We start from the raw sequence: 26,078 nt of genomic DNA, 5'->3' as shown, positions 1-26,078 counted from the left end.
ACAAATCACGGCGTTATTTACCAGAGAGTATACTGTGTGTTTAGAAATCTAAATATCGGATATTTACTCGAAAAATTAATGTAGAAAAATAGCATATTAGTGATGTCAGATATCAAATTAGAAATGATAACTTTGAAACGTCGCTGATAGCCTAGAATCGATTACAATGTTTTGGAAAATTCGCATACACGAACGCCGAAGCGTACGTTCCGCCATATTGGATTGTCGTTTACGAAATGCCGGTTATGAGACGTCTATTCGATCAGGTATATTTCTTACTCAGCTGCTCTACATGCATCCCTGAAGTCCTCATACATTTTAGAAACAAATGTCACCAATGCAAATTATCTAGATGAAATCATTGGAAATAAATTAGGTGTTAAAACAAACTCTGTGCTCGGAAAACTGTACTTGCTGAAATGTAAACAAGCAAAATTCAGATTTTACACTGTGTATCATTTTTAGAGGTACTTTGTCTAATTGTTGCATACATTGGCTAGATCACGCGTTTGAGAATATTCATGGGAAGAGTATCGTCGCACTAATTATGGAATTTCAAATATATACATTACAATGATGTGGTAAATTCTGTCCTGTGTGACGCTCGTGTGACGCCATGACTGACGCTAAATCACGCACAACGACGACGGTAGTTATCTGCATTTCTGACTAATTCTCTTTGTTACATTGGAACACATAGTAAACCAATAACAGTACACAGATTGTCAGAATGTTTCTGATTACTTACATGACACATGTATGTACACACGATCCCTCAATCAACGAAAACCCTAATCTGGAAATCCCGCGTACTGTTGTCAGTAAACACGCCATTTTGTAAAAGTCGGTCACCGGTAGTGATGTCATACGGAAGAAAACATCGTTGTACATATTTGGTAATTTCTTTGAGGTGTGAACTTTTAACTCAACTCTGCATCAAGCGTGTTCTTTGTTTTGTCATTGCCTTGATTATCCACAAATATGGCGGAAACCTTTTTGTGTAGGGTCACATTATTTATGGGTAGTAAGCAATACATAGGATGACGTCACTTATGACAGTGGTGTTATGTATTAATGCACTGCTGCGATCATGAGAATTAGACAAAATGCATCGATTCGATGCACAAAAGGTGCGATTTTAGGGTGTGTAAGAAACAGATTACTGCACTCGTGCCTGTCAGATAACATTGATCTTACAACTCGTTGTTACAAAGCGTATCTAACTCGCTTTCGCCCGTTAGATACGTTTTGAAACAACTCGATGATAGACACTCGTGTAGTTATTTCTATGTCATATTCTATGTCATATTATATTCTCGCGTCATAAATTATTAACATCTCTCCAAAATAATACTATTCTTTGTAATAATAGATCTAGATATAAAACATTATATGCATATGTTATAGGTGAAGGTATTATTAGATAGTTTTTCCCCTAGAGTTACAGGTTTTTTCGGGTATGGTTATTCATATATATTTCTAACATTATTATTATTTATCATTCCCCACCTACCCCGTCTACGAAATATATTAACTGTGAAGTGGACGTTAACCCCCCAAAACTCAGCGCAGTATTTTCCATCCAAATTTGGTACTTGTATTACAAGGGTTGAAGTGGTGCCTTTTGCTATTTAGGAATGTAACAATAATTAAGTTTTTCCTGTTTCCAAGGCAACAAATTTGACGTTGACTCTGTTCATAGTGGTGTGTTTGTCCAGACCATATCTCTAAAACTAATAGGCACTCTTTCTTGGAGACCAGGTTGTCAACTGGTACCTTTTGCTCTTTATGGATTTTAGAGTATATATTTTTTCTGTGTTCGTGGCAACAAGTTAGATTTTGACTCTTTCAATAGTGGTGTGTATCTGACATAGAAATAAACAAGTTCCGAATCCCAATTCCATGGTATAGTTTTGAAAGCTCAATACATATTTTTTTTGCATATAAGCCTTGTCTTATTTGTGGTAAATATAACAACGCACCTTCATGCCTTTCACTTGCCTTGCAAAAGCTCCGTGTAGTATATTCAAGCTACATGTTCGCCTGTTTTAATTGCCATACATTAAAGTTTAATTCCTTCTCTCTGCAGCATCAAAATTATGCGTTAATTAATTAATGATGGCAGGGAATTTGATGCTCTTAATCAGTGTTTTCTTTCTCTTGATATACATGGTACGTGTGGATGCCTGTGGTATTTCCATGCAACTCAGATACTGACGGGCTGCTGGTCATGGTAATTTACCCAGCTGCTGTTATCTAATTGATCTTGACAGCACCGTGATTATATTACAGTAGAAATAATATCTAAAGTTAAGTTAACCATCTCATGTACTGAATACTCAATAAAAGTAATAAAATCAAAGAACATTCAACCACACACATTCAAATGTAAGGAAGCTTTTCAGTAAACAGTTTCTGTTGGGGATCTAGGTTGTCATCCGTTTGTTCCGTTCTCTGGGGGGGTGTCTGATCGTCCTGGGCTTCCGTCCCTACTCTGATAACCACTTGATTGCGAAGACTTTCGAGAAATGTCAAACTCTGGTCTCCTAGATCTTCTCTCATAGGAATTCTCACTTGTATAACTATTCTGGTCATAATCACTGTCTGATTTTGTGAAATTCTGTCTCTGGAATGGAAAAATTCAAATATGACTTGTTTGTTTGTGTTAACGCCACGCTCAGCAATCATGTTTCAGTTATTTGGCGACAGTCAGTAAATAATCGCGTCTGGCAGCAATCTGTGCAGTTGGGATACGATGACATGCATCAACAGAGTCAGCAGTCCTGACAACCGGATCCTCTCATGACGAGCATAGTCGGGCCGCCTCCGTGGTCTTGTGGTAGAGAGAGAGCGGAAGGTCCGGAGTTCGATCCCTGGCAGCTTCATACCAAAAGACGTTAAAAGATGGTACCTGTTGTTACCCTGGCTGGCGCTCGGCATAAAGGGGCTAAAACAAGGACTGGTCGGCTCGGAGTCAGTATGCTGTGTCTGAGTGGGGTATTCATGTTAAACTGCGGCATGGTATCTCAGTGAGCTAGCACTATAAATCGGCATCAGTCCGGACTAATACAATCGGCCACACACACACGCACACACGTGCATGCACGTCGCTACGTAAGTGCAATAATCTTGGACGCGACGTTAAACCCAATTTCACCTCACCTCACCTCTTTAACAATTAACATAGCCTCACAGTCATAATGATAACCGCCGTGTTATATAGGTTTAGCTTAAAAAACATATATAGTCTGAACACAAACGCGAGTGAGCGAATAGATGGATGTTGTTTAAAGCACCAGGCGGCAATATTCTGGCCTACTTGAGACCAGCAAAACGTGTGTCAATACCACTATCAATGGTATGTAAGACATACGTGTTTTCAGAATATTAGCAATACATACATACATACAGATTGAGGTCAGTAAAACATGTTTCCCTAGAAAACTTACCTTCATCTGCTGGACTTTTGGATTACCTGAAACGAAAAAAATAAGAATATGATAATCTATCACAGCCACCATAAGAAAATTAATTTCCGTTTACATCGAACAGTGTACTACTACATTGGATACACAAAACACGATTGCTAATGATCCTACAGTCTCTATTTCACTCAACGTCCACGTGACACTGTTGTCAAAGACGCTTCACTTCGCCGTGCACGGTTGCAGTTGAGCGATCCGAGCAGTATGATTATTGATTTAAACATTACTGTACGTAGAAATATTATTTGAAATTTGAGGGATGACGGACAGTAGCATGCATCTACATGTATAAATAATAAATGGCACGTGTTGCTATCAAGGCATATTGGCAGCAAACACAGCTTGAGCATACACGTAGTCATATTCACTCCTCCGTCTACCTACTTGAACACGACGACTTTGTTGTGTCTAAACGCAATATTGTAACACTTACGTATTCTGAGTGTTTGATCCTCAGACTCGACACTTGGTAAAGATGAGGGAGTGTGCAGTGGTACATGTAGTTGGGTTGCTGGCATAATTGGTGTAAAGCTGCATTGTGCATCCAGCTTATTCAGTGGTTTTCTTTCAAGCAGAGTAATTCCCTGTAACATGAATTGCTTGTTTTGAAAATATCAATTCTAGAAACAGCCATATAATATACATGTAGCAATGGCAATCTTAATGTTTAACAAGGGAGATAATTCCATGGATATACAACTTCTTTATTACAATGAATGCATCGTAACGGTGTTAATACTGACAGTGTTATCAAGCAAGTGACGTCTAGCAATATACAATAGGGAGGTTAAATACATTTGGATAATTGATGTTTGTACAAGGTTTGATGATGACAGATTTACATGTGCGATAAGGTTGAATTATGAGGCATGATTGATGTACATATAGACTAAATAGGATTATCAAGACATGTAACAGTATGTTCAAGTTGACTGGAAGCCAGTATTAAGAGGGAAAAGATTAAGATATATAGCACAATGGTGAATGAGATTAAGATTGTTTAGTAATGAGCTCATGGTAGACCGTTGGATTGTAATAACCTTCATCACTGATGACATAACATCATCACTATATTGTTTATTATCATGCCTTGTTAATGGAATTGTCACATTTATGGCAATGATATTCATTTCTGAATACCAACCAGCTACATCTTATTGGTGGATGTATACACATACATGTTCTTCCTGATTAGCATGATCCTCCACAAATGGTCCTGGCTCCGCCAGATTCGGCATCGACTTGAACTCACGTTCTATAAAGAAAATCATTACAGGCGTGCACGAATGACGAGAAGACTTTATCTGAAGAAAAGGGTGAGGTTAATTATACCTATCAAATACTGCCACGAGCCCCCTATGGACTAACCATTTGAAATAGTACATTGCTGCAAGGTGTTATTCTCACGAAATACATAGTTATAAATTAATACATATCTGGTTTTATAGCTGTAGCTGAGAAAATATCCTATCTCGATACAAAATCCCCGTACCCCCCCTCCCCCCAAAAACAAACAAGCGTATAGTTGACAAAGTCATCTACATCCCCCGCCCATTTTAACACGTTATGGTCCCAAACCAGGTCACCGACCCAACATGTCTCTTAGCCCATGTCAAAATAGCTGCAATGGAAATTCTAAAATAAACATTTCTAAAACTCCTTAATATCAAATGGCACTAGTTCAGTATGCACTTTATATGGCAAGGAAATATTTAACAGTTTATTTGTTATACTACTTAAGTAAACCAATCCTATATTAAAACTTAAATCCAACTTAATGTCATGGTAACATAAACAATGAAAATTTCTAAAAGTGCTGTATATCAAAAGGCACCAGTTCAGTTTGTGCCTGGTAGACATGCAAAGTTTTGTAAGAAAGTATTTATAGGTTTTTGAGTTACACTCTGGAATGAACACCACCGCTGTAGAACTTAAGTCCAACTTGTTGCCATGGAAACGTAAAAAATAAAAATGTATAAAACTCCTAAATAGCAAAAGGCACCAGTTCAGTATGTGTCTGGTAAACATGCAAAGTTTTGTAAGAAATCATTTAACGGTTTTTGAGTTACGCTCCGGAAACGAACAGCACCCTTATAGAACCTAAGTCCAACTTGTTGCAATGGAAACGTAAATTTTTTTTTATAAAATTCCTAAATAGCAAAAGGCACCAGTTCAGTATGTGCCTAGTAGACATGCAAAGTTTTGTAAGAAAGTATTTAATAGTTTTTTAGTTACGCTCCGGAAACGAACAGCACCCTTATAGAACCTAAGTCCAACTTGTTGCCATGGAAACGTAAAAAATAAAAAATTATAAAATTCCTTAGTAGCAAAAGGCACCAGTTCAGCATGAGTCTGATAGACATGCAAAGTTTCGTAGAGAAATATTTAACGGTTTCTGAGTTATGCTCCGGAAACGATTTCGGGACGCACACACTCACACGCACACACACACACACAAGCACACACGCACACACGCACACACGCACGCACACACACACACGCACACACGCACACACGCACACACACACACACACACACACACACACACGGACGGAACCCATTTCTATATGCCAAAAACAAACACAACAACAACAAAAAACAAAAACAAAAACAAACACACCCAAACAACACACACACACACACACACACACACACACACACACACACACACACACACACACACACACACACACACACAGAATAAACAATTCCGAATATCTAATGTCGGTCGCTACCTGAGCTGATAAAACCTTCATATCAGCAAGTGAGTATTGTTTTACGCCGCTTTTAGCAATATTACAGCAATATCACGGCGGGGGACACCAGTAATTGGCTTCACACATTGTACCCATGTCGGGAATCGAACCCGGGTCTTCGGCGTAACAAGCAAAGGCTCATATCAAGCATAAATATGAAGCAATGAATACGTGTCCAACAATAACAAGATGAATGTTGTGGTGGGTACAAATTGATGTCTCTGAGATGTCGTATCTCCAGTAAAACCTCTAACAGAAACATGAAATATGCAATCGTGTAGACAATGCACTATTACGTTGAACTGTTATATACATGTATAAGGAACCATGTTTTTCGACTTGATTAAAACTTACTTACCCATTCCAGACTCACCAGATATCTAAAAGAATAACATGTCTTTTATAATTTCTATGTCGGAGAGAGTGAGTTGGGTTTAACCCAACTTTAAGCATTGTTTCAGTTATGTTGTGTCATCTTAATAAGTGGTGCTGGTATAGATCCTTGACACTTACACCTTTAGTGAAGACCATGAGCCCATGTATGGCGCTGCAGGCCAAGAACCAGGACACGCTTGGGATTCAATACCTGTCTCAAGAGGACCTTTGCATGGCTAAGCAATGAAATGTAACACAACTAGTTGTATTTGTAATGTAAAAAGCACTTTACAACTAGTACAACAATAGTGCACGTTAATACTCACATGCACAACTCCTGTCTTTCGGGAAAATCTTGAAAAAGTAGATTTTCTTTTGGTCGTATGCTTGGTAAGTTTCTTCAAAGGTTTGAAATCTGTTAAGTAAAAATTGATAGTAGAACAAAAACATTGGACAACAAAGCAACGCATTCAAAGATAAAATAAGGTAACAACTGTAACACTTAAGCATCTTTGGAGATCACTCGATTTATCAATCCGTGGTCCGTTATACAAACGTATACGTTTCTCACAATGTTAGTGTATGGACAGTCGATCGTCTTGGTGCTAAGAATATTTTGTGAAACAGAACCAAGTTTGACCTGTTTCTGGCTATACACTGGTGCTTTAACCATTGGAAAGGACACTAAAAGCTAAAATGCACAAAACATGCAATCATAAATGTGAAACACTATAAATGGTATATATAACACCAATTATTTGGTCTTTATTACTTGGTTTACGGATGCGCCGATCCAAAGTATGCATAAAGAATAGGTTCAATAATTGTATCAAAACAGCCAAAGGCAACGGTTATTTACCCGTTTACATGCATCCTTTTATATCAATAAAGATAAATTGTAACGTTCATTTGTTTTCTGACGTGCATGTAATTATCCATTTAGTTCCAAATCACAAAATGCTCACCTGACTTTGAAGAGGATATTATGCAAATATTTCCACCAATCTGTTTATCCCCTTTGATATGGTCCATTTTTGCAGCAAAGATATGTTTGTACTTTCCACATTCAATATCAGCTACAGTTGGGAAAATATCTAAGTTGGGATGCTTGTCCCTGTATAAGACAGTTTATTCAGAACTGTAGAAAATGACACCACAACAATACTTTAAATTTGAATATAAACTGTCCTGCTTAAAGTGTTTCGTACAAGCTACATTTATATATACTTGCACATGAGTGCCACATCTGTGTCGGCCATTGCCTGAATACATGATGCTGGTGGTTTAGAATTAATGATGCTGACGCTGGCGGTATTTACCTATGAGCCTTCAATGCTTCATCATGACCGGATTTCTGTACATGAAGAGCTGCCTTTCCACTTCTAGATGCCCTGCTTGCCAATTCAAGCGCTATGATGTCCTTCTGTCCCTTAACGGTGTGCATCAATGTAGAACTTTTCATGTCTATGAACTCAGATAGAAATTCAAATTCATTGCGATTTAAGAAACACAATCCTTTTCCACACGAGCCATTCGCAGTCAGTGTGAAAACACTTGCTGCTTGAGTAACTGCAACAGACCTTAGAATTGATTTGACAGCAGCATCCCGCTTAACCTTATCCATGGAGATGGAGGTAGGATTGAAAAACATGGCTTGTTTCTCCAGCTCCGGAAGACATGAGCTAAGATTGTCTTCTTCATCGATGACACCTCTAATAACACTGATGTCATTCATAAGTGTTCTCAGAGCTTCTAACACACCCCGAGCAACAAAGTTGTTATACACATCAAGTCTCCTGGCCATGTCTGTTTGACCATTGACAAAGCTAAGTACCAGTACGGCTTTGTTGCTGCTAAACACCAACGCATCACAGATGAGCCTGCTCGGAATTCTTATCCTTTTATTGTGCATGTTTAAGGTAACGACAAATGTGTTCCCTAAATACACAAAGACGTCTTTCAGGTCAAGACACTTCAAATTTTCCAAAACCTTTGGATGTTGTTTTGCTATTGAGAGCTCCATTGACTTGGGGAAAACTCTCATTTTGCCTGTGTGAAAACAATAAGAAATTAATATTGTCACCACATCATGAGCGCCTTGAGCGCCTTGAACTTCTGGTTTGGGATAATGCTTGTGTAATGCAAAATTACTGGAAAAGAAAGTCACATGCATACAGCCAACTATATAAGATAGTTAAGTGAGCTTCCGGTTTAAGTACTCTGACCTTAATTTCGGCCAATCGTACGCTTGCCTATTTCTAGTTGACAACACATGGGTGCTGTACAAACATGTCATTTACACATACATGTGTCGGAACAGCGGCAGAACTATGTTCACGCCAGTGAACTTGACCTCACTCTTCAAAGGTCACACAGTACCTTACCACTTCAATATCTCACCCTAAGGATGATATGTATAAAAATGACATCCTACTACAGGAACCCCAAACAATTTTGAGTGTATGACCTTGAGAGTATATGTGACTCTCAGTATCAGTACTTCAAGAACATGACATAGGGATGTTCATCATATATACCAAGTATGATGTTACTCATTGAGAGCAGGTCACTATCACATACAACATTATCACACGGTCGCCATAATATGAATGTGCCAAAAATATGTCCGTAGGTTGTAAGAGAAATGTACATCTTATTGATATGATACTCGTGTTGTTAACGGTCACCATGATTAACTTTCGATATCGCAAGATTGTCACCTCTGTACATTCATAAGTATTTAATGTTAATATAAAACAAACAAAACACACTTGCAGAAAAAGGCATTAAGAGAAAATGGTGAACATATTTTAAGAAAGGCCTTGACCTTAAAAATAGATCACTTCTAGCTTTTGTAATCTTTTCTGTACCAAGTTTCATTGACATGAAAAAGAAACACCTTCTTGAGTAAAGCGGGAAGCCTTGAGGGTGGCCTTGACCCGTGACACACGGCACATCAAAATATCAATACAAATCCCAAAGGCTATTTAGGATATATATTTCTGAGATGTCTGTTGGTGGCGGCGGCAGCCAAATTCAGGTTAAAACTTAAAGCAACCCAAAACTATGTGTCTTGTTAACGAATACTGCCATACTCATTGTGAAAATTACACACTTCAGAATCTCAGTTTTATTAGAAGAGTCACCTTCATATTGGAGGGTGAAGCAATTGATGCAGATGCACTTTTTGTGAAGCCATTGATCACGGACATGGAACTGACAAAGCGAGAATCATAGGGAATCCGGAATACGAAACCACGATTTGAGGTTTGTGACACGCCTGAGCAACTCCATGTTGGGTCTTAGATAATTGATTCACCCATTCCCAAAGGTAACTTAACCTCATACCTAAAATATAAATTTAAATACATACCGTTTGTCTTTGTTAGATCATTAAAATAAGCCTCAAGTTCGTCCTCGAAGGCTTCCAGGTTGAAAGAATCGTGTAGGTGTCTGACCTGTGAGGTCTCCTTCACTGCAATAACAAACCATACAGAGATGATAATCTTTGAATGTTACCGTCAAATTGTGAGTATTCGGTAGTTTTATTTCATCATTACATTCATGCTCTACACACAAATAATGCAAAACATTTCATAATTAGGTAAAAGAGATTGTCATAAATTGCCGAACTTGCATCATTAAATATAAAACGCCAACGGAAGAGAATAACTGGTCTCGAATATTAGCCAAAACATAAATAGCAAATTGTGTTGCCTGGAATCAGATATCTAAAGAATGTGTTTTGTGCCTTTTGATAAACTATAGTCTGTTATGCAGTTGGGAAGTTGTTTAAGGGTACCTTGCACGAAACTATATTTCGGTTCTTGTCCTTGTCTGCCTCTAGAACCGTCTACATCACCTGAACTTGAACTCATATCTTCCAAATCACATGGAGAGCACATGATGTCCTCATCCGATGATGAAGATAAACTCGAATCGGTTTCATCTGACGACATTGTCAGATAACTATATAGACCAAGTTTAGCTTTTAATAGACACCATTTGCTATGGACACAGGAGCATAAACTTTTGGCACCATGCCCTGAGGTCGATTTCTGTTACAACAGGCTGAACACTGGGTACGATTTTGTAGGCTTTGGGCCCATTGTCATAAAACATAATTCCAGGAACAAAACGTACAGCTATCTCGAGCACTTTGTTGTCACTATTATCCAATGAGTGTAGATGGGTTTCAATAAGATTCTTGCAAGAATCTCCAATATGAACTGTACCATCTCTTTTAAGTATCACAACACTCTCTAACTTTTTTTCAAATTCTTCTTTCAGTTTGTCTTCATCTCCTTGAAAGGGGATTCCCGCGACTATTGGATTTGAAGACGTTTTCGCCTCGGCAACCCCCACGTAGTAAGATCCACCCTCGTAGAGTTTTGAAAATGAGCTCAGATAGTGTTTGAAACGAAGATTATTCCATATATAGTCAACAAGTTCAGTTTCTTTTCCAACTTTGACAACGTCCCCTTTATTCTGCGGAAAGCATTTCAGCTGTATGCTACGACTCTCGAACAGTAAATTGCTTGAGATTCCACGAATTTCAGGTTTTGACGTTTTGTCAGGTTTTGACAGCAGAGCAAGTAGTTCAAAATAGTAAGGGTCTACTAGTTCGTGATCAGATCCTACCTTTGTGTTGGGTTCTACTGTTGAAACACCCTTGCCTGAACTCACAGTAAGTACAATTATGTTGGTGTAATCTTCAAACTTGGAATATTCTCTTAACCATTTTCGCACGAAGACATCTGTATAAAGGGATCTGTCACCAATCAATGATTTCAGACTGTGATCTGCAAATTCATCGAATGCTGACAAGTTGAAAACTGTCTCTGTTCTGTCACACAGATGAATAAGAATGCATCCTCCCTTCGAATTGCGGAGAGCCGATACAATTTTCTGAAAAATCCTTAAAATGTTCCGTTTTTTCTCTCGTTTAGCTTTGTTGGCATCTTTGGTTGTTTTTCCAGATTGTATGAGCACGTCTGAAGTTATGTGAATGTGGTTAACATTTGGCTCCGGTATTGTCCTTTCGAATAATCGGTAAGCTTCCGTGAATAATTCTGAAACAAGAAAATGGTCAAACTCATGGTTAAGATATTAAGCTGTTTATTCAACCATCTATACATCCATTGATAACCCAATTTACTTATCAGTTATCAATCAAACCATCGTCCGATATCGATTGTGACATGGAAAATGAGATGTGTGGAATCATAAGTTCAACCTCATATTCTTTACAATTATTATGTCTTTGAAATTTCGTGCGACTGTTTGGATAAACTTCAGTCAGGTTATTCAAGTTTTGTGTCACGGTCTTTGGACGTGAAATGCAACCTTTGTTGAATACTCAAGGAAGTTAATCATAAACTGGTTGTTGGTGATATTTCTTTTTGATATGACCCAGGTTATTTAATTGTTTGCTTTTATTGGACAAAAGGTCATAACTGATATGATTGAAGCATTGCTTACTCGAATCTGTTTGTGAACATTCCATCATCAGCTGAAGTAACGCCGGGCATGTTAACGGTCTTCTGTCATGAAACACAAGTGAACATGTTTATATCTGTGCATATATGGATGCACACACACACACACACACACACACACACACACACACACACACACAGACAAACAGACAGACAGACAGACAGAAGGTTTGAAAACTTACCTCACATGCGCTCATTGCCGTCTATCTCAACTATACCTCAGTTCTGTTTGAAGGCCACAGAGAATAATGAGTTTCGGTTATCTGCCGAAACAGATTCCACTGCATGTAATAGGCAAAACTAGGCTGATTTGATCACAGGATATCAGTGATCACACTCGGTGTTCGTAAAAAGGATAAGCATGTTCCGCTTTACCGGTAGCACCCTCCACTTACACTATTTGCATAACATGGTGAGTGTTTGTTTGTTCCATAACGGCGCACCAAACTATGCTACTGTCGATCGCCCCGACCAATATCAACTGCGCATAACGTTTATTCATGACTACCAATGTGGGACTAAGATTCAATCAAGTCAATCGCAAGGAGGGCATGTTCATTCAATCGGTACAACTTAGGCTTTTTACTTCTGTTAACACACCAAATGTCTGTGGAGCTGAAATGAATATCGACCGTTATATTTTAATCATTAGATCAATGTCAGACCTACAGCATCATGCGTTGAGCCCATTATTACTAGCTCAGTACACATGAAAGGTACATTATCTTGCGATACACCATACTCATATCAGTGTAGAGTTTCCCTTCTGACGTAAGCACCAAGATTAATTGTGAGTCGTATTGTTCGGATTGTAAACAGTATTATTAACACACTCATGGTTGGTGGGGTTTTGCGTAACAAATGCAACACACTACAAAAGAAAGGCAAATCTATTTGAAATGTGCACGTATGCCCATGTTGTTTACCTGATTCACCTTTCATGTCTACCTAACCCAAATGGCAGCTGACACAGCATGATAAAAATCCTTATACACTATTGAACATGTATGTGTATAGTGATTGGCTATCTATACATTGTCGTATATTGTGACTGCAACAACACAGATAACATTTCGTAGTGTCTACGCACAATGTTTAAGACGTATCATTAACAAGTTGGAGCATTTGTTTTGCCAATAAACTGCCCCAATGGATCCGGGGTCGAAAAGCCCAACAAGCAGCAAACGCTGTTTGTAGGTGTTGGATAAGGTAAGCGTTGAACGCGATGTGTGACTCAGCTGACGGCATGTGGTTGTACCGCGCATAACAAAAGCAACCTCGAAAATCTAAAACTGGCCTCTCGTCGTGAATTGCTCTTCAGTTGAAAAACGCGTCGATGTCGCTTGCTAAGTGCAAATACTAGTGCACGCTCACTATATTGTGAAAATATTTCGGACATCAACACTACAACTATCTCAGAAATTGATAGGCCATAACTCAATAATAAGATCTATTTTATATCTAAAAATTGCAATAGCAGGACCTAAATTAGACGACCTGTATTTATGTCAGCCATTCTGTTCTGTATTACTCGCGGATATTTTGAACCGGCGTTGATAAACACTTTTAGCGTCCGGTGTGGCTTAGACTCTGTTATTCTGATATAGCGTGAATATTACTGACAGTAAGTTAAAGTTTAACGTCGCATCGGCATTATTTCAGCCATATAGCGACGAGACCAAGTTAATTTAGTTACAATTAAGTAATTTATGCAAAGTTATATTTAAAAAAAAATTATGAAACACATTTGAGCATAACACTATCATGTACATGTATACAGTTTTAAAACACGGGCTATAGGCCACCAGTAACCAAAGCTAGGCCACCTCGCTGGGGATCATTGGGACTTACAGTACCTCTGAGTTGGCGTAAAAACACTGGTTGATGATAGTTACATCGATTATCATAGGATTCACCACCAGCCAGGAAGGGAAGGTAATTTATCATCCAAAACTGGCTCCCACAGGAGATATCGCTTGGGTGAGATCAAGCGATATCTACACTGTAGATATCGCTGCAATGAAATTGCTTCACAATGCTTTGCAGACTATTGTGACATCATTGGTTACCATGACGTCACAATCATATGACATCACTAATGGCTCTGCTACTGAAGCTGTAAGCAGTACTTTTTACACTTAAGACACTGCTAATTACTGTCTACAAACTGAAAAAATTCGAAGAATGATGTTGGATGATAAATAAAATATCACCCGAGTGTCTTTTGATATCAAATATATCAACACTCGTTGATAAAAGTGGAAAAAATCCTCGGCGAGCCTCGATGTTGATATATTTGATATATTTGATATCAAAAGACACTCGGGTGAGATTCTCTATATCTTATTTAGATTTATTTTATCTGCAGCGATGTGTGGTAGGATTCTGATCCAAGTGGTGGAACCAGGTTTGACAGATTTCGAAACAGGTGTCCATACTGAGGGGGAAAAAACACAATTGTATGCTGGATTTGAGTGCAGTTTAGTGATATACTGCAGAGAAAGTTTAATCCGGCGCTGTTTAAGTGAAGGTTCATCGGCCTCCACATACAAACTGCCCATGGGAGAGGTCCTGAAAGCTCCAAGACAGAGCCTTAAGCCTTGATGGTGTATTGTGTCTAATTTTTCTCCATAGGAACCATAGTCTAGTTTGGAGCGTATTAACGATCTGTACAAATGAAGGAGGTTGGTCTGATCCCCTCCCCACTCGGAATTTGAAACGACTTTTGACAAGTCGAGAGCCTTCAAGCACGTTGCCTTTAGATATTTGAGGTGTGGTAAGAATGTGAGATGACGGTCAAATCTGAGGCCCAGGAATTTGGCCTCCTCTCCTACCTTGATAGGAGTACAATCTAAAAATAAATCTGAATCCTTATGTGGTTTGTATTTACGACAAAAGTGAATACAGTTTGTTTTGGATTTTGAGAATTTGAACCGTTATCGTTCGCCCATTTTTGAATTTTGTTACGACAGAGCTGTAGCTGTCTTTCTATTGTATTCATATTCTTACAATGACATGAAATGTTGAAATCGTCCACAAAAAGAGAACCATTGTCAGTGAGACAATTAATTTTAATGCTGATAAGTGTGACTGATAGTTTGCTGCCTTGAGGGACGCCCTGGTCATGATCTGTCCCTCAATCCAAATTCATGCAATTTTTTTGAAATACCACGTTTCCACGTTGTATCATATGCCTTCTCAAGATCGAAGCAGATTAATACAGTTTGTTGTTTGTTGACAATGGAATTTTTATTGAATTCTAAATGCACCAAATGGTCAATGGTACTTTTGTTGTTTCGGAAACCACACTGGATGTCACTGAGTAGGTTATTGGTCTCCAAGTACCCGACTAATCGATTGTTGACTAAGCGCTCCATGGTTTTACAATCACAGCTAGTTAATGATATTGGACGGTAATTGGATGGATCTGTATGATCCCGTCCAGGCTTTGGAATGGGAATAATAATAGCATTGTGCCACGAAGGAGGAAATGTCCAGTTGTCCATATTTCATCAAATATTTTAAACAAGTAACGTTTCGAAACATGAATCGGGTAAGTGTTTCATGAGCTGATAGTGGATGTTGTCGGCTCCTGCTCGGTGACATGAAATCCCTAGGGCAGTATGCAATTCATTCAAAATATTTCGTTTTAGAGCTCACTATTATGAGAGTTAAAACTTACCTTAACTTTTCTCTGAAAATTAGTATTTTAGTTTTATTATGAGGAACGGTTTGCCAAAGTTTGTGGCAATTTCGGATTTAGTAGTTAAAAGTGTATTACCATCTTTGAGATGTTGAACTCCAGATTTGGATCCTTTGCCCTTAATCTTTTGAATCATGTTCCACACCTTGGACATGGTTGTGCGGGAATTGATTTATCAAACATAATTCCTCCAGGTTTGACGTTTATTTTGCTTAAAGGTACGTCTCGCTTTGGCGACCGTGATTTAAACGTTATTCAAGTTGTGGACAGTGGGATGTCGGCGGAAATATTTCTCAGCTTTCTTCCTATTTTTTCAAGCTTGTTTACAACTAGTATCTCACCATGGTTTACGTAAATGAGGGATTGCAGAGGACTTGCTTTCGTCTCCAATAGCATTTAATATATCTGAAAAATGTTGTATAGGATCAGGAACATTCCTGAAACTGTCAGGGTTTAGTTTTTCAGTAAAAAAGTGTTTGGAATAAAGACCAGTTGGCCTTTGTAAAGTTCCACCTTGTAGAAGGTGGTTCGTCAGACGGATTAATAGTTGTAAGCTTTGCTGGAAAATGGTCACTTCCACAAAGGTCATCATGGATCGACCATTCGAATTCGTATAAAATATTCGAATCTGTCAGTGAAATATCTAGGGCAGAGTATGTGCCAGCGGCAGGATGGAGATATGTATTATTACCATCATTGAAGATGCATAAATCATTGTTTGAGATAAAATCTTCAAGGACTTTTTCCTTTCGTATTTGTGTCTGACTCCCCCAAAAGGGATTATGACCGTTTGAATCGCCCATGATGATACAGGGCTTCGGTAGCTGATCGTACAAAGTCTGAAGATCTGATTGACGGATAGTTGAGGAAGATGGAAGATACAGTGAACACAGTGTAAACACCATGGTCAAAGTAACACGAACAGCAACAGCTTGTACAGTAGTTTTGAAGTGTAACAGGGCTATGGATAATGCCCTAGGCCTGCTTCACCAGGATAGAAGAACCCTCTGTAGCTTTATCACCAGGAGGGGAAAACGAGTGGTAGGAACTGTACTGACTGATATCAAATAGTTCTGTGGTTTTTAGATATGTTTCTTGGAGACAAAAAGCTGACGGTTTAAAATCTTGGATCAAAAGTTATAGTTTATTGAAATACTTCTTAAGGCCTCTGCAATTCTATTGTATTATGTTTTGTGGATTCATGGTGGTGATTCCACTGGCGAATATGAGGAAGACGTTGTAGTACATGTACTCCCATCGGATTCATGTGGAGATGGAGTTTCCACACAAGGCAGGATTTGGAAGAAGCCATATGGTTCCCATCGCAGTTTGAACACTTCACATCCTTCCTGCAGTCAGTGGCCTCGTGTTCTTCACCGCAGCGGTAACAAACAGCAGAGGCATGAAAGGACTTGGATCCATGTCCAAACGCGTGGCAGGTGTAGCACCGGATTGGATTGGGGATGTCTCTACAACCACACAATCCTTTTTTACTGTAAATCGTTTGACAGCTGTAACAGACTGTTGGACAAGTTCTTTGACTATTTCATCCTCAAACCAAACAGGCAGTGAGCCCTGTCGCGGACAATGCCCTTGTATGAGTTCAGTGTCCTGTGTTCAGAGACAGCAACCTTGAAATTTACAAACTCTTTCACATTGGGAAGATTGATGGATTGCTGTCTCCGTGCACATTCCACAAAGAGAGAACGGAATCGAAGCTTGGTGACATTTGCAACCTCCCCGCAGATACCAGCGATACCTTTGGAGATTGCAAACAGTTTCAGATTGATGTGTCTTTGTCACAAGCTTCGATAATAAAAAAAAACGTGGCCAATAGTCAGGTCGGTTTGGGGTATTTTCGTCAGGTGAATTGTCAGACTCAGTATATCTACGTTTTGAACCAGGATGTTGGAAAGCCATGTCGAAAGGAAAAATATACTGCAATGTCAATTTACAAATCAATAGCGTGTGTGTCCACCTCTGGTTGTGATGCATGCAACACATCTTCGTCTCATGGAATGGACCAGGCGTCGCACAAAGTCCTGTGGGATGTCTATCCATACCCGCTGGAGCATGTGTCGCAGTACCTGGAGTGTCTGGGGAACACGTGGTTGACGTCGAAGGCGCCGATCCATTTCATCCCACGTGAAGTGAGAGATCAGGTGAGCGAGCGGGCCAGGGGATGACATTCATGTTGTTTTGTTGAAAAGAATCCTGAACAAGTCGAGCAATATGAGGCCGGGCGTTGTCATGTTGAAAGGTAATGCCTGGGCCATGACGACGCAAACACGGTAGAACAACAGGGCCGCGGTAGCGCTGTCCATTGAGATTTCCCTCTACCATTATCAAACGGGTCCTCTGTCTTGCTGTAATCCCATCCCATATCATAACGCTGCCGCCCCGAACCGATCTTCTTCCATGACACAATGATTGATGTAACGTTCACCTCGACGTCGGTACACTCGAATCCGTCCACCGCTATGGCTGATCCATGAGGTGAAAACGAGACTCGTCAGTGAATAGAACTTGTCCCAACTGCATGACCGTCCAGCGTAGACGCTGTCTGCACTACTGTGGACGTGCTGGGCGGTGGTTTCCTGTCAAAATGGGACGTCTGGCGGGTCTTCTGGAGACAATCCCTGCACATCTGAGGCGACGACGTACGGTTTTTGAAGATATTCGTCGAAGGCCAGGGATGCTTCTTGCAGTCACTGATAGGAAGTCGATTTCGTAGGAGTGTTGTTCGAATCCAGTTGTCTTGTCGATTATTAATTACGCGTGGTAATTAAGCCTCATTCTCAGACACACACCTAAAACACATATTTAAATGCATACCGTCTATCTTTGTCAGATCGTTGAAATATGTCTCAAGATCGTCCTTGAAGGCTTTCAGGTTATAAGAATCATGTAGGTGTCTGACCTCTGAGGTATCCTTTACTGCAATTACAAACCAAACTGAGAAGATAATCTGTGATAGTTACCGTCAAATTTTATATATTAAGTAGTTATATTTAATCTTTCCATTCGATAAATTATGAGTTAGTGAGTGAGTGAGTTGGGTTTAACGCCGCTTTTAACAGTATTCCAGTTATATTGCGGCGTGTCAGCTCAATGTGGGAGGAAAGCCCGAAGTGATGCTGGTCTCAGACGTTTACCACTTTGGTGAAACCCATGAGCACGGGTATGGTGTTTACAACCTAGAAACATATTCGGGGTGAACCGGGATTCGAACCCACAATCATAGGTTTCTGGCGTGCCCAAGGGACGCAATTCTGCACAGCGGATTGCGGCGCCTTAGACGACTAGGCTTTGGCCTCTGCAACTCCCACGTGGTAAGATCCACCCTCGTAGAGCTTTGAAAATGAGCTCAGATAGTGTTTGAAACGAAGAGTATTCCATATAAAGCCAGCAAGTTTAGATTCTGTTCCATATGCGAGAACATTTAATTGAGTTTGGGAGAAGGATTTTAGCTGTATACTACGACCCTCGAACAATATATTGCTGGAGATTCCACGAATTTCAGGTTTTGACGTTTTGTCCGCTTTTGATAGAAGAGCAAGTAGTTCAAACAAGTAAGGGTCCACTATTTCGTGATCAGATCCTACCTTTGTGGTGAAACTCCCTTGCCTGAATGACAGTAAGTACAATTATGTTGGTGTAATCTTCAAAATTGGGGTATTCTTTTAACCATTTTCGCATGTAGACATCTGTATAAAGGGATCTCTCACCAATCAATGATTTTAGACTTCGATCTGCAAATTCATCGAATGCTGACAAGTTGAAATTTGTGTGCCTTTTGAGATTTTGGGTTTTTTCGAATTTTTTTTTTTTTTACTTTTTAGTGAATGAATTTGGACATAGACTCAATTGGGGATGGGGTTCGTTTCCGGGGCAGAATTCGAAAACAATTCAGTGTATTTGATCGAAACTTGGCAAAGCTATCAGGCACATACATGAAGTAGTGCCTTTTGATATTTTGGAATTTTTCTTATTTTAATTTTTTACAATTTTTATGGAAAGAAGTTGGACCTAGGCTCCATTGGGGAACGGGTTCATTTCCGGGCCAGAATTCGAAAACCATTCAGTGGGTAAACAATGTATGCTTCTTAAAGAACATTCAACTGTTGGCTCATTACATACAGAATTGCACATTTACTAGTGGTTACTTTACAGACAGCTGCCGGGGGGATATGTCATCTTTCTGATGACTCTTGTTTGTTTTGTCCAGATGGTTGGAGCACTTCTAAAGTTATGTGAATGTGATTTACATTTGGCTCCTGTATTGTACGTTCGAATACTCTGTAAGCCTCGGTGAAGTCTAAAACAAGAATAGAAGAACTCATGGTGAAGATATTCATTCATCTTCTATACATCCGTTGATCTACTTATCAGTCATGAATCAAACTTTCATCATAGATCTATTTTAGTTTGGAAAATTGTATGTGTGGAATCATATAGCTTCAATTTCATGATTTCTACAAATATTATTCCTTTGAGACTTTGTCGGACGGTTAGGTCTGTTTTGACTTCGGTTGGGATATTCCAGTTTCGTGTCATGGTCTTTGTACAAGAAGTGCACAGTTAATTTTTTTCATATGAGCTAACATGAAAATCATATGTTTACTGGACAAAAACAAATTGCTGTTACAGCATTTCTACGACAAGAATATTCGTTATCTGACGGGAAAAGCGTTTTATTCTAAACGTATCCCATTGCAAGTTATGTATAAGTTTAATTAGAGGAATGCAATTGTTATGCCCTTCTTTCATATATGTATCTAAGTAATTAAATGAAGACCAATTTGTGGAATACTCCTGAAGTTAATCTTGAACCGTGTATAAGCGATTCTTTTGTTTTGAGAAGAACCATGTAATTGTCTTGTAATTAGTGAAAACATATTCAGGACTGATAGGAAAGAACTTATGTTTAACAGAAGATGTACATGCCTTCATCAGATGACGCCAGAACACACACACACACACACACACACACACACACACACACACACACACACACACACACACACACACACACACACACACACCACCACCACCACCAAGCACACAAACACTTTCCACGGCAGTATCTAGACAACAAAACAACCTCACGCACATAACTAAAACCTACCTACATAAATTGCGCATTACCTGTTTTTTAATCAGTCTTTGTGGGGGATCAACAATACGAGCCAAGTTGGTTCAAACCTTAGAGTATTGTATTTAGTCAATCACAAGTAGAACAGACCAACGCTGAGGATACCCCTGCATGTATATATCGATCGCGCTTTTGTTATCTGTAGTTAACCAAACAACGCAGATTATTTATGACTTCTGTTGACACACCAAATGTCTGTGGAGTTGAAATGCATATCGACCAGATTATTTAGCAGGTCCATGTCAAACGCAGTGTCTGTGCGGATTTTGAACAGACTTGTTATTAACGATCCCCAAGAGATTACATTTAACTAGTTATTTGACACATATCATTCAATATATTACGTCTGGCTATGTGTTTCTGATAACCTGCTCCGATGGAATTATGTGTTCGAATAGTCCTCCAGCAAACCATGTTTGTCGTTAGCTGCGACTAGGTGGATCGGATGGCCAGACTCGGTGACTTGGTTGATTGAACCAATACAGCATCAAACAATGATCATAATATCAAACACTGGTCCAGAACCGATTATTAAATAGACAGGCCGCTGATGGTATATCGACGATTGCGGTGTATACAAAATACAGATCTGCTACTGGTGACTGCAAAACTAACTGGCAGCTGAGACGGCGTGATGAAACCCCAAATTAACTATCGAAAGAACATGTGTATATTTTATCGCTATCCTTTACATTGAGACCGCCTACGTGGTCTAGTGGTAGAGCTCCCTCCCGAAGAGTTGGAGGTCAGGGTTTCGAGCACTGGCCGCGTCATACCAAAAGACGTTAAAAGATGGTACTTGTTGATACCCTGCTAGGCGCTCGGCATTAAGGGTGTAAAACAAGATATTGTCGGGTCAGTATACTATGTCTGAGTGGGGTATTAATGTTAAATTGCGGCATGGTATCTCAGGGGCTAGCGCCATAAATCGGCATCAGTCTGGACTGGTACAAGCAGCCACACAAACTCGCGTGCACGTCGCTATATAAGTGCAATAATCTTAGACGAGACGTTAAACCCCGTTTCACTTCACCTCACCTTTAGATTGTCGGACATAGTGACTAGATCTCACAGTTGACGTTTAGTATTGTCTACGCAGAGTGTTTAAGACGTAAGTTGGAGCATTTGTTCTTGCCAATATATTGCCCGAGTTCATCCGGTGTCGAAAAGCTCAACACGCACCTATAACGCTGTTTGTATGTGCTGAATAAGATAAGCGTCGATCGCGATGTGTGCCTAAGCTGACAGCTGGTTGTACAAGGCATAACAAAAGCAATCTTGAAAATCTAAAACTGTGGCCTCTCGTCGTGATCATGAATTTCACTTTTAAAAACGCGTCGATGTCGCTTGCTAAGTGGATTTCCTTGCACTCCATCACAAGTGTACTCTCACTATGCTGAGAAAATCTTTGGAACACCAACACTACAAACAATAAGAAATTGATAGGTCATAAAACATTGCAAAATGTAATTTTTAGGCGTCCAAGTCTATAATAAGATCTATTTTACATTCAGAAATTGCAATAGCTTGATCTAAATTAGGCCCTATATTTATGTCCGCAATCTTGCCTTGGATTAATCGCGAATACGTTGAAACGGCGTTGAGAAATGCTTTTTAATTAGCGTCTGGTGTGGCATGAATATTACTGACTGCGGTGTTAAACAACATTCACATTTTCACTCCTATAAGAGGCCGATAATTTGAGAGTTATTGTTCTAGGTAATATAAGAACCCGGTTTTGAGAAAAACAAAGTATTGTTCACTGGATGAGCAAAAACAGAAATTTGAACTACAATCAGTATTACTATTGAATTGATCTACTCCTTATGTCACATAAAGATCGGTCGGCAACATCTCATGATGAAAACTACGGCTTCCAAGCACAAATTCAACTCACATATTCACGTTTTAGTATTTACACAATCGCGTGGTCTGTGCATATAGTCCTGGTATTGGTCTGTCACCTGATGTTCTTCTCAACATCAACAGCTACAGATCAAGTTTAGAAACTGGCAGTTTCAATCTGGATTAACATAATGATACAAACTGACAAAGCTTTCAAGTAAGGTATGGAACGTGGATAAACATAAGTTTGCTGATCTGTTCTGTTCATTTTCAAGACTCTTGCGCTTGCTGTCCACAGTACACAGAAGATACGAACGATAAAGACGTGTGGGCTTACGAGTATCTCATTTTCTGATTGTAATCCTGATAGCTCCACAGTACTAGGACGGTAGGACTTTATCTTTACTCCATCAGGTTTCTAAACGCACGTTATTTAACAGTGATTTCTATGTCAATCAGCACCAAACCCGTGTTCATGAGTTCCACCAAAGTGGTAAACGTCTAGGAATTCGCATCAGCACGTCGCGTGTTTCTCTCATGTCAAACTGATACGCCGTGGTATAATGAAAAACGGGTCAGAAGGGTGTTATACATAACATACGTACATTTACTCTCATCCCATACCCATACATTTCTCTCTCCTTCAAATCAATTATACGAGGAGTCCCTTCGGAGCGGTTAGAGGCAAATCTTATATTATAGTCAGCATAATCGTTGCATGGTACATGCTTCATATATCTTGCGCCGCTTAGAACACAACATTGAATCTGTTGAAGCTTAACGAATAAAGTGGTACATATATCTTCACTTCAAAAGGAAAGCGATCCCTTCATTTCAGTGAACTCAAAGGAGGTATGGACTCGTGTTTAACATGTATCGTTGTGCTACATGTAGACCACCATCCTTTGCAAATATAAAAGGTCCACACCAGAGAATAATCAGTCTTAATTATCTGCCCAAACATATTGTAATGGCAATTATATAAATGGATCACTTAAAATCGGAGAAGACGCCAGGTGTTTGTAACCATGGTAAGCCTGCCATACGACGGTGGTCATCGAGTTATCCGACCAGACAATCCAAGGGTGGTGGACTAGACAATTGGGTAACACGATAGCGCGTTTGCTGATTGTGTTGAAACTATCTTCATTTTGAATTACGTCTGGCGTATACATATGCAGAAATTATGCTGCTTACAAGTGAAGAGGAACACGCATAAAACATGTTAATTTTCCAACACAGTCGGGTTAGATGTGTGTCAAAAATATCAACGAACAAAGTTTCTTTTCCCAATATTTTTTTCTATTACGTGTTATTTGTGTGTCGTATTTTAATATAGGCAGTTGTGAGTTCCAGGTTGTTTCATATTTAACCCCTTTTATTCAGAATTCGATCACATTAATTTATATTGAAATGAGATGTGTAATTGTCTAGCATTTCGAAGTAGGTGATAATGTCGTTGTGTATATATACAACATTATTCCAAGAAACCTTAAGTCATCAGTAGTTAGACCTAGTCATCAAAGGCATTCCTGCTCTTCTCGCTATCATGCAAAACATGGAACTCGCGAGCTTGTTCTGACTAGATGCCCCAACCTGAAACGTACAGTTATAAAACAACTACATGTATATAGACGGTTTCTCACCAATCAAATATTTCAGACTTTGATCTGGAATCCTGTTGAAAGTTGTATCCAAATACATCTGAATTCACGTGAATGTGTTTATCGTTCAACTCCGATATTTTCATTTCGAATACTAAAACAAATTCAAACTTTAAGATCGTTGTTTGTATATCAATTCACCCAACACACATCTATTGATAGCTCGATCGATTTATTTTCTATCGAGGTATCGCCAATGATATGTTTCATCATACTTGTATAGTTTCTTTCAAAATTATACAAATACTTCATTTACACAAATATGTAGCCTTTTGATATTTCATCTGTTGGGTGAGGTTATCTTAACTGTTAAGGTCTTCATACGACCAGTGTCTGGTTACATAGAGAATCTCACCCGAGTGGTATCAAAAGACACGAGGGTGAGATTTAATTTATCATCCAACATCATTCTTTCAACTTTTTCAATTTGTAGACATTAATTAGCAGTGTCTTCAGTGTAAAAAGTACTGCAAACAGCTTCAGTAGCAGAGCCATTAGTGATGTCATTTGATTGTGACGTCATGGTAACCAGGGACATCACAAGGGTCTGCAAAGCATTGTAATGTAATGTCATTGCAGCGATATCTACAGTGTAGATATCGCTTGATCTCATCCAAGCGATATCTCCTGTGGGAGCCAGTTTTGGATGATAAAATGTGATTCCATACACAAGCGATGTTAGGTTTAATTGGTTGGTGAGAAAGCAATTATCTGATTGGTATTGTTACACCGTTCCGTATATGGAATAAGTCAGGTGATGTTCATGCATAAGGTGTATGTGCAGTTTCGCTCCTTAGGTACTGAGTGAGTGAGTTGGTGAGTTAAGATTTATAGTCACGTCGGCAGTATTTCAGCAATATCTTTAGGTAATGAAGGTATGGTAGACTATACTACATGCACAAACACACTTAACTGTTCCTATGTCGGCTGTACGTAAGGTTAGGTATACTGCAAAATAAATGTAAACATAATATGGTACATATGTTTTTTGGCGTGGCGTAATATGTTATCAAAGATAAACACTAAGCCTACCATATTTGAATAGTATCGTTGTTGGTTCAGATGCCTTTGATAACGTAAATAGAGATTTGATGACGGGTGGTTAGAATAGGTCCCTAGTGACCTATAAAAGGACGTGAACCAACACGAAGATTGATAGTGTCTGAAAAAAGTGATCGATACATTTCTTTATTGCGATCTGTACAATTTACGATCTGGGATCTAGACACTTATTTTGTGAGGTAATACGTCTCACTGTGTACTTACAGATGAATGTTATGTATATGTGCATTGTGCGTGTGTGTGTGTGTGTGTGTGTGTGTGTGTGTGTGTGTGTGTGTGTGTGTGTGTGTGTGTGTGTCGGTGGTGGTGGTTTGGTGGTTTGTTGTTATACGCCGCTCTCAGCAATATTCCAGCTATGTGACGGCGATTTGTAAATATCCAGTGATTGACATCATGAGTATCGATCCAAGCAATGGGGATACGATAACATGCATCAACAAAGTCAGCGAGCCTGACCACCCGATCCCGTTAGTCGCCTATTACGACAAGCATAGTCGCTTTTTATTACAAGCATTGGTTGCTGAAGACCCATTCT

At 39.3% G+C, this 26,078-nt stretch overlaps 1 protein-coding gene across 1 annotated transcript; it reads right to left on the bottom strand.

Annotated features, from left to right (window-relative positions):
• Positions 1-1,447: 1,447 nt before the first annotated feature.
• On the bottom strand, positions 1,448-12,580 carry LOC124110292. Its single transcript, XM_046469539.2, has 12 exons — positions 12,297-12,580; positions 12,098-12,159; positions 10,419-11,688; positions 9,990-10,091; positions 7,936-8,665; positions 7,582-7,730; positions 6,943-7,031; positions 6,600-6,621; positions 4,664-4,740; positions 3,919-4,069; positions 3,450-3,475; positions 1,448-2,626 (listed from the first exon to the last, which is right to left on the bottom strand). Exons 3-12 carry the CDS (start codon positions 10,573-10,575, stop codon positions 2,435-2,437), a joined length of 1,695 nt encoding a protein of 564 aa, XP_046325495.2. The 5' UTR covers positions 10,576-11,688; positions 12,098-12,159; positions 12,297-12,580; the 3' UTR covers positions 1,448-2,434.
• Between the last annotated feature and the right edge of the window lie 13,498 nt (positions 12,581-26,078).

Source organism: Haliotis rufescens, unplaced genomic scaffold, assembly GCF_023055435.1.
Source record: "Haliotis rufescens isolate VD_foot unplaced genomic scaffold, xgHalRufe1.0.p SCAF_5, whole genome shotgun sequence".
NCBI lineage: Eukaryota > Metazoa > Mollusca > Gastropoda > Lepetellida > Haliotidae > Haliotis > Haliotis rufescens.
The sequence above is the reverse complement of the archived record's forward strand: the minus strand, read 5'-3'. Positions and strand labels throughout refer to the sequence as shown.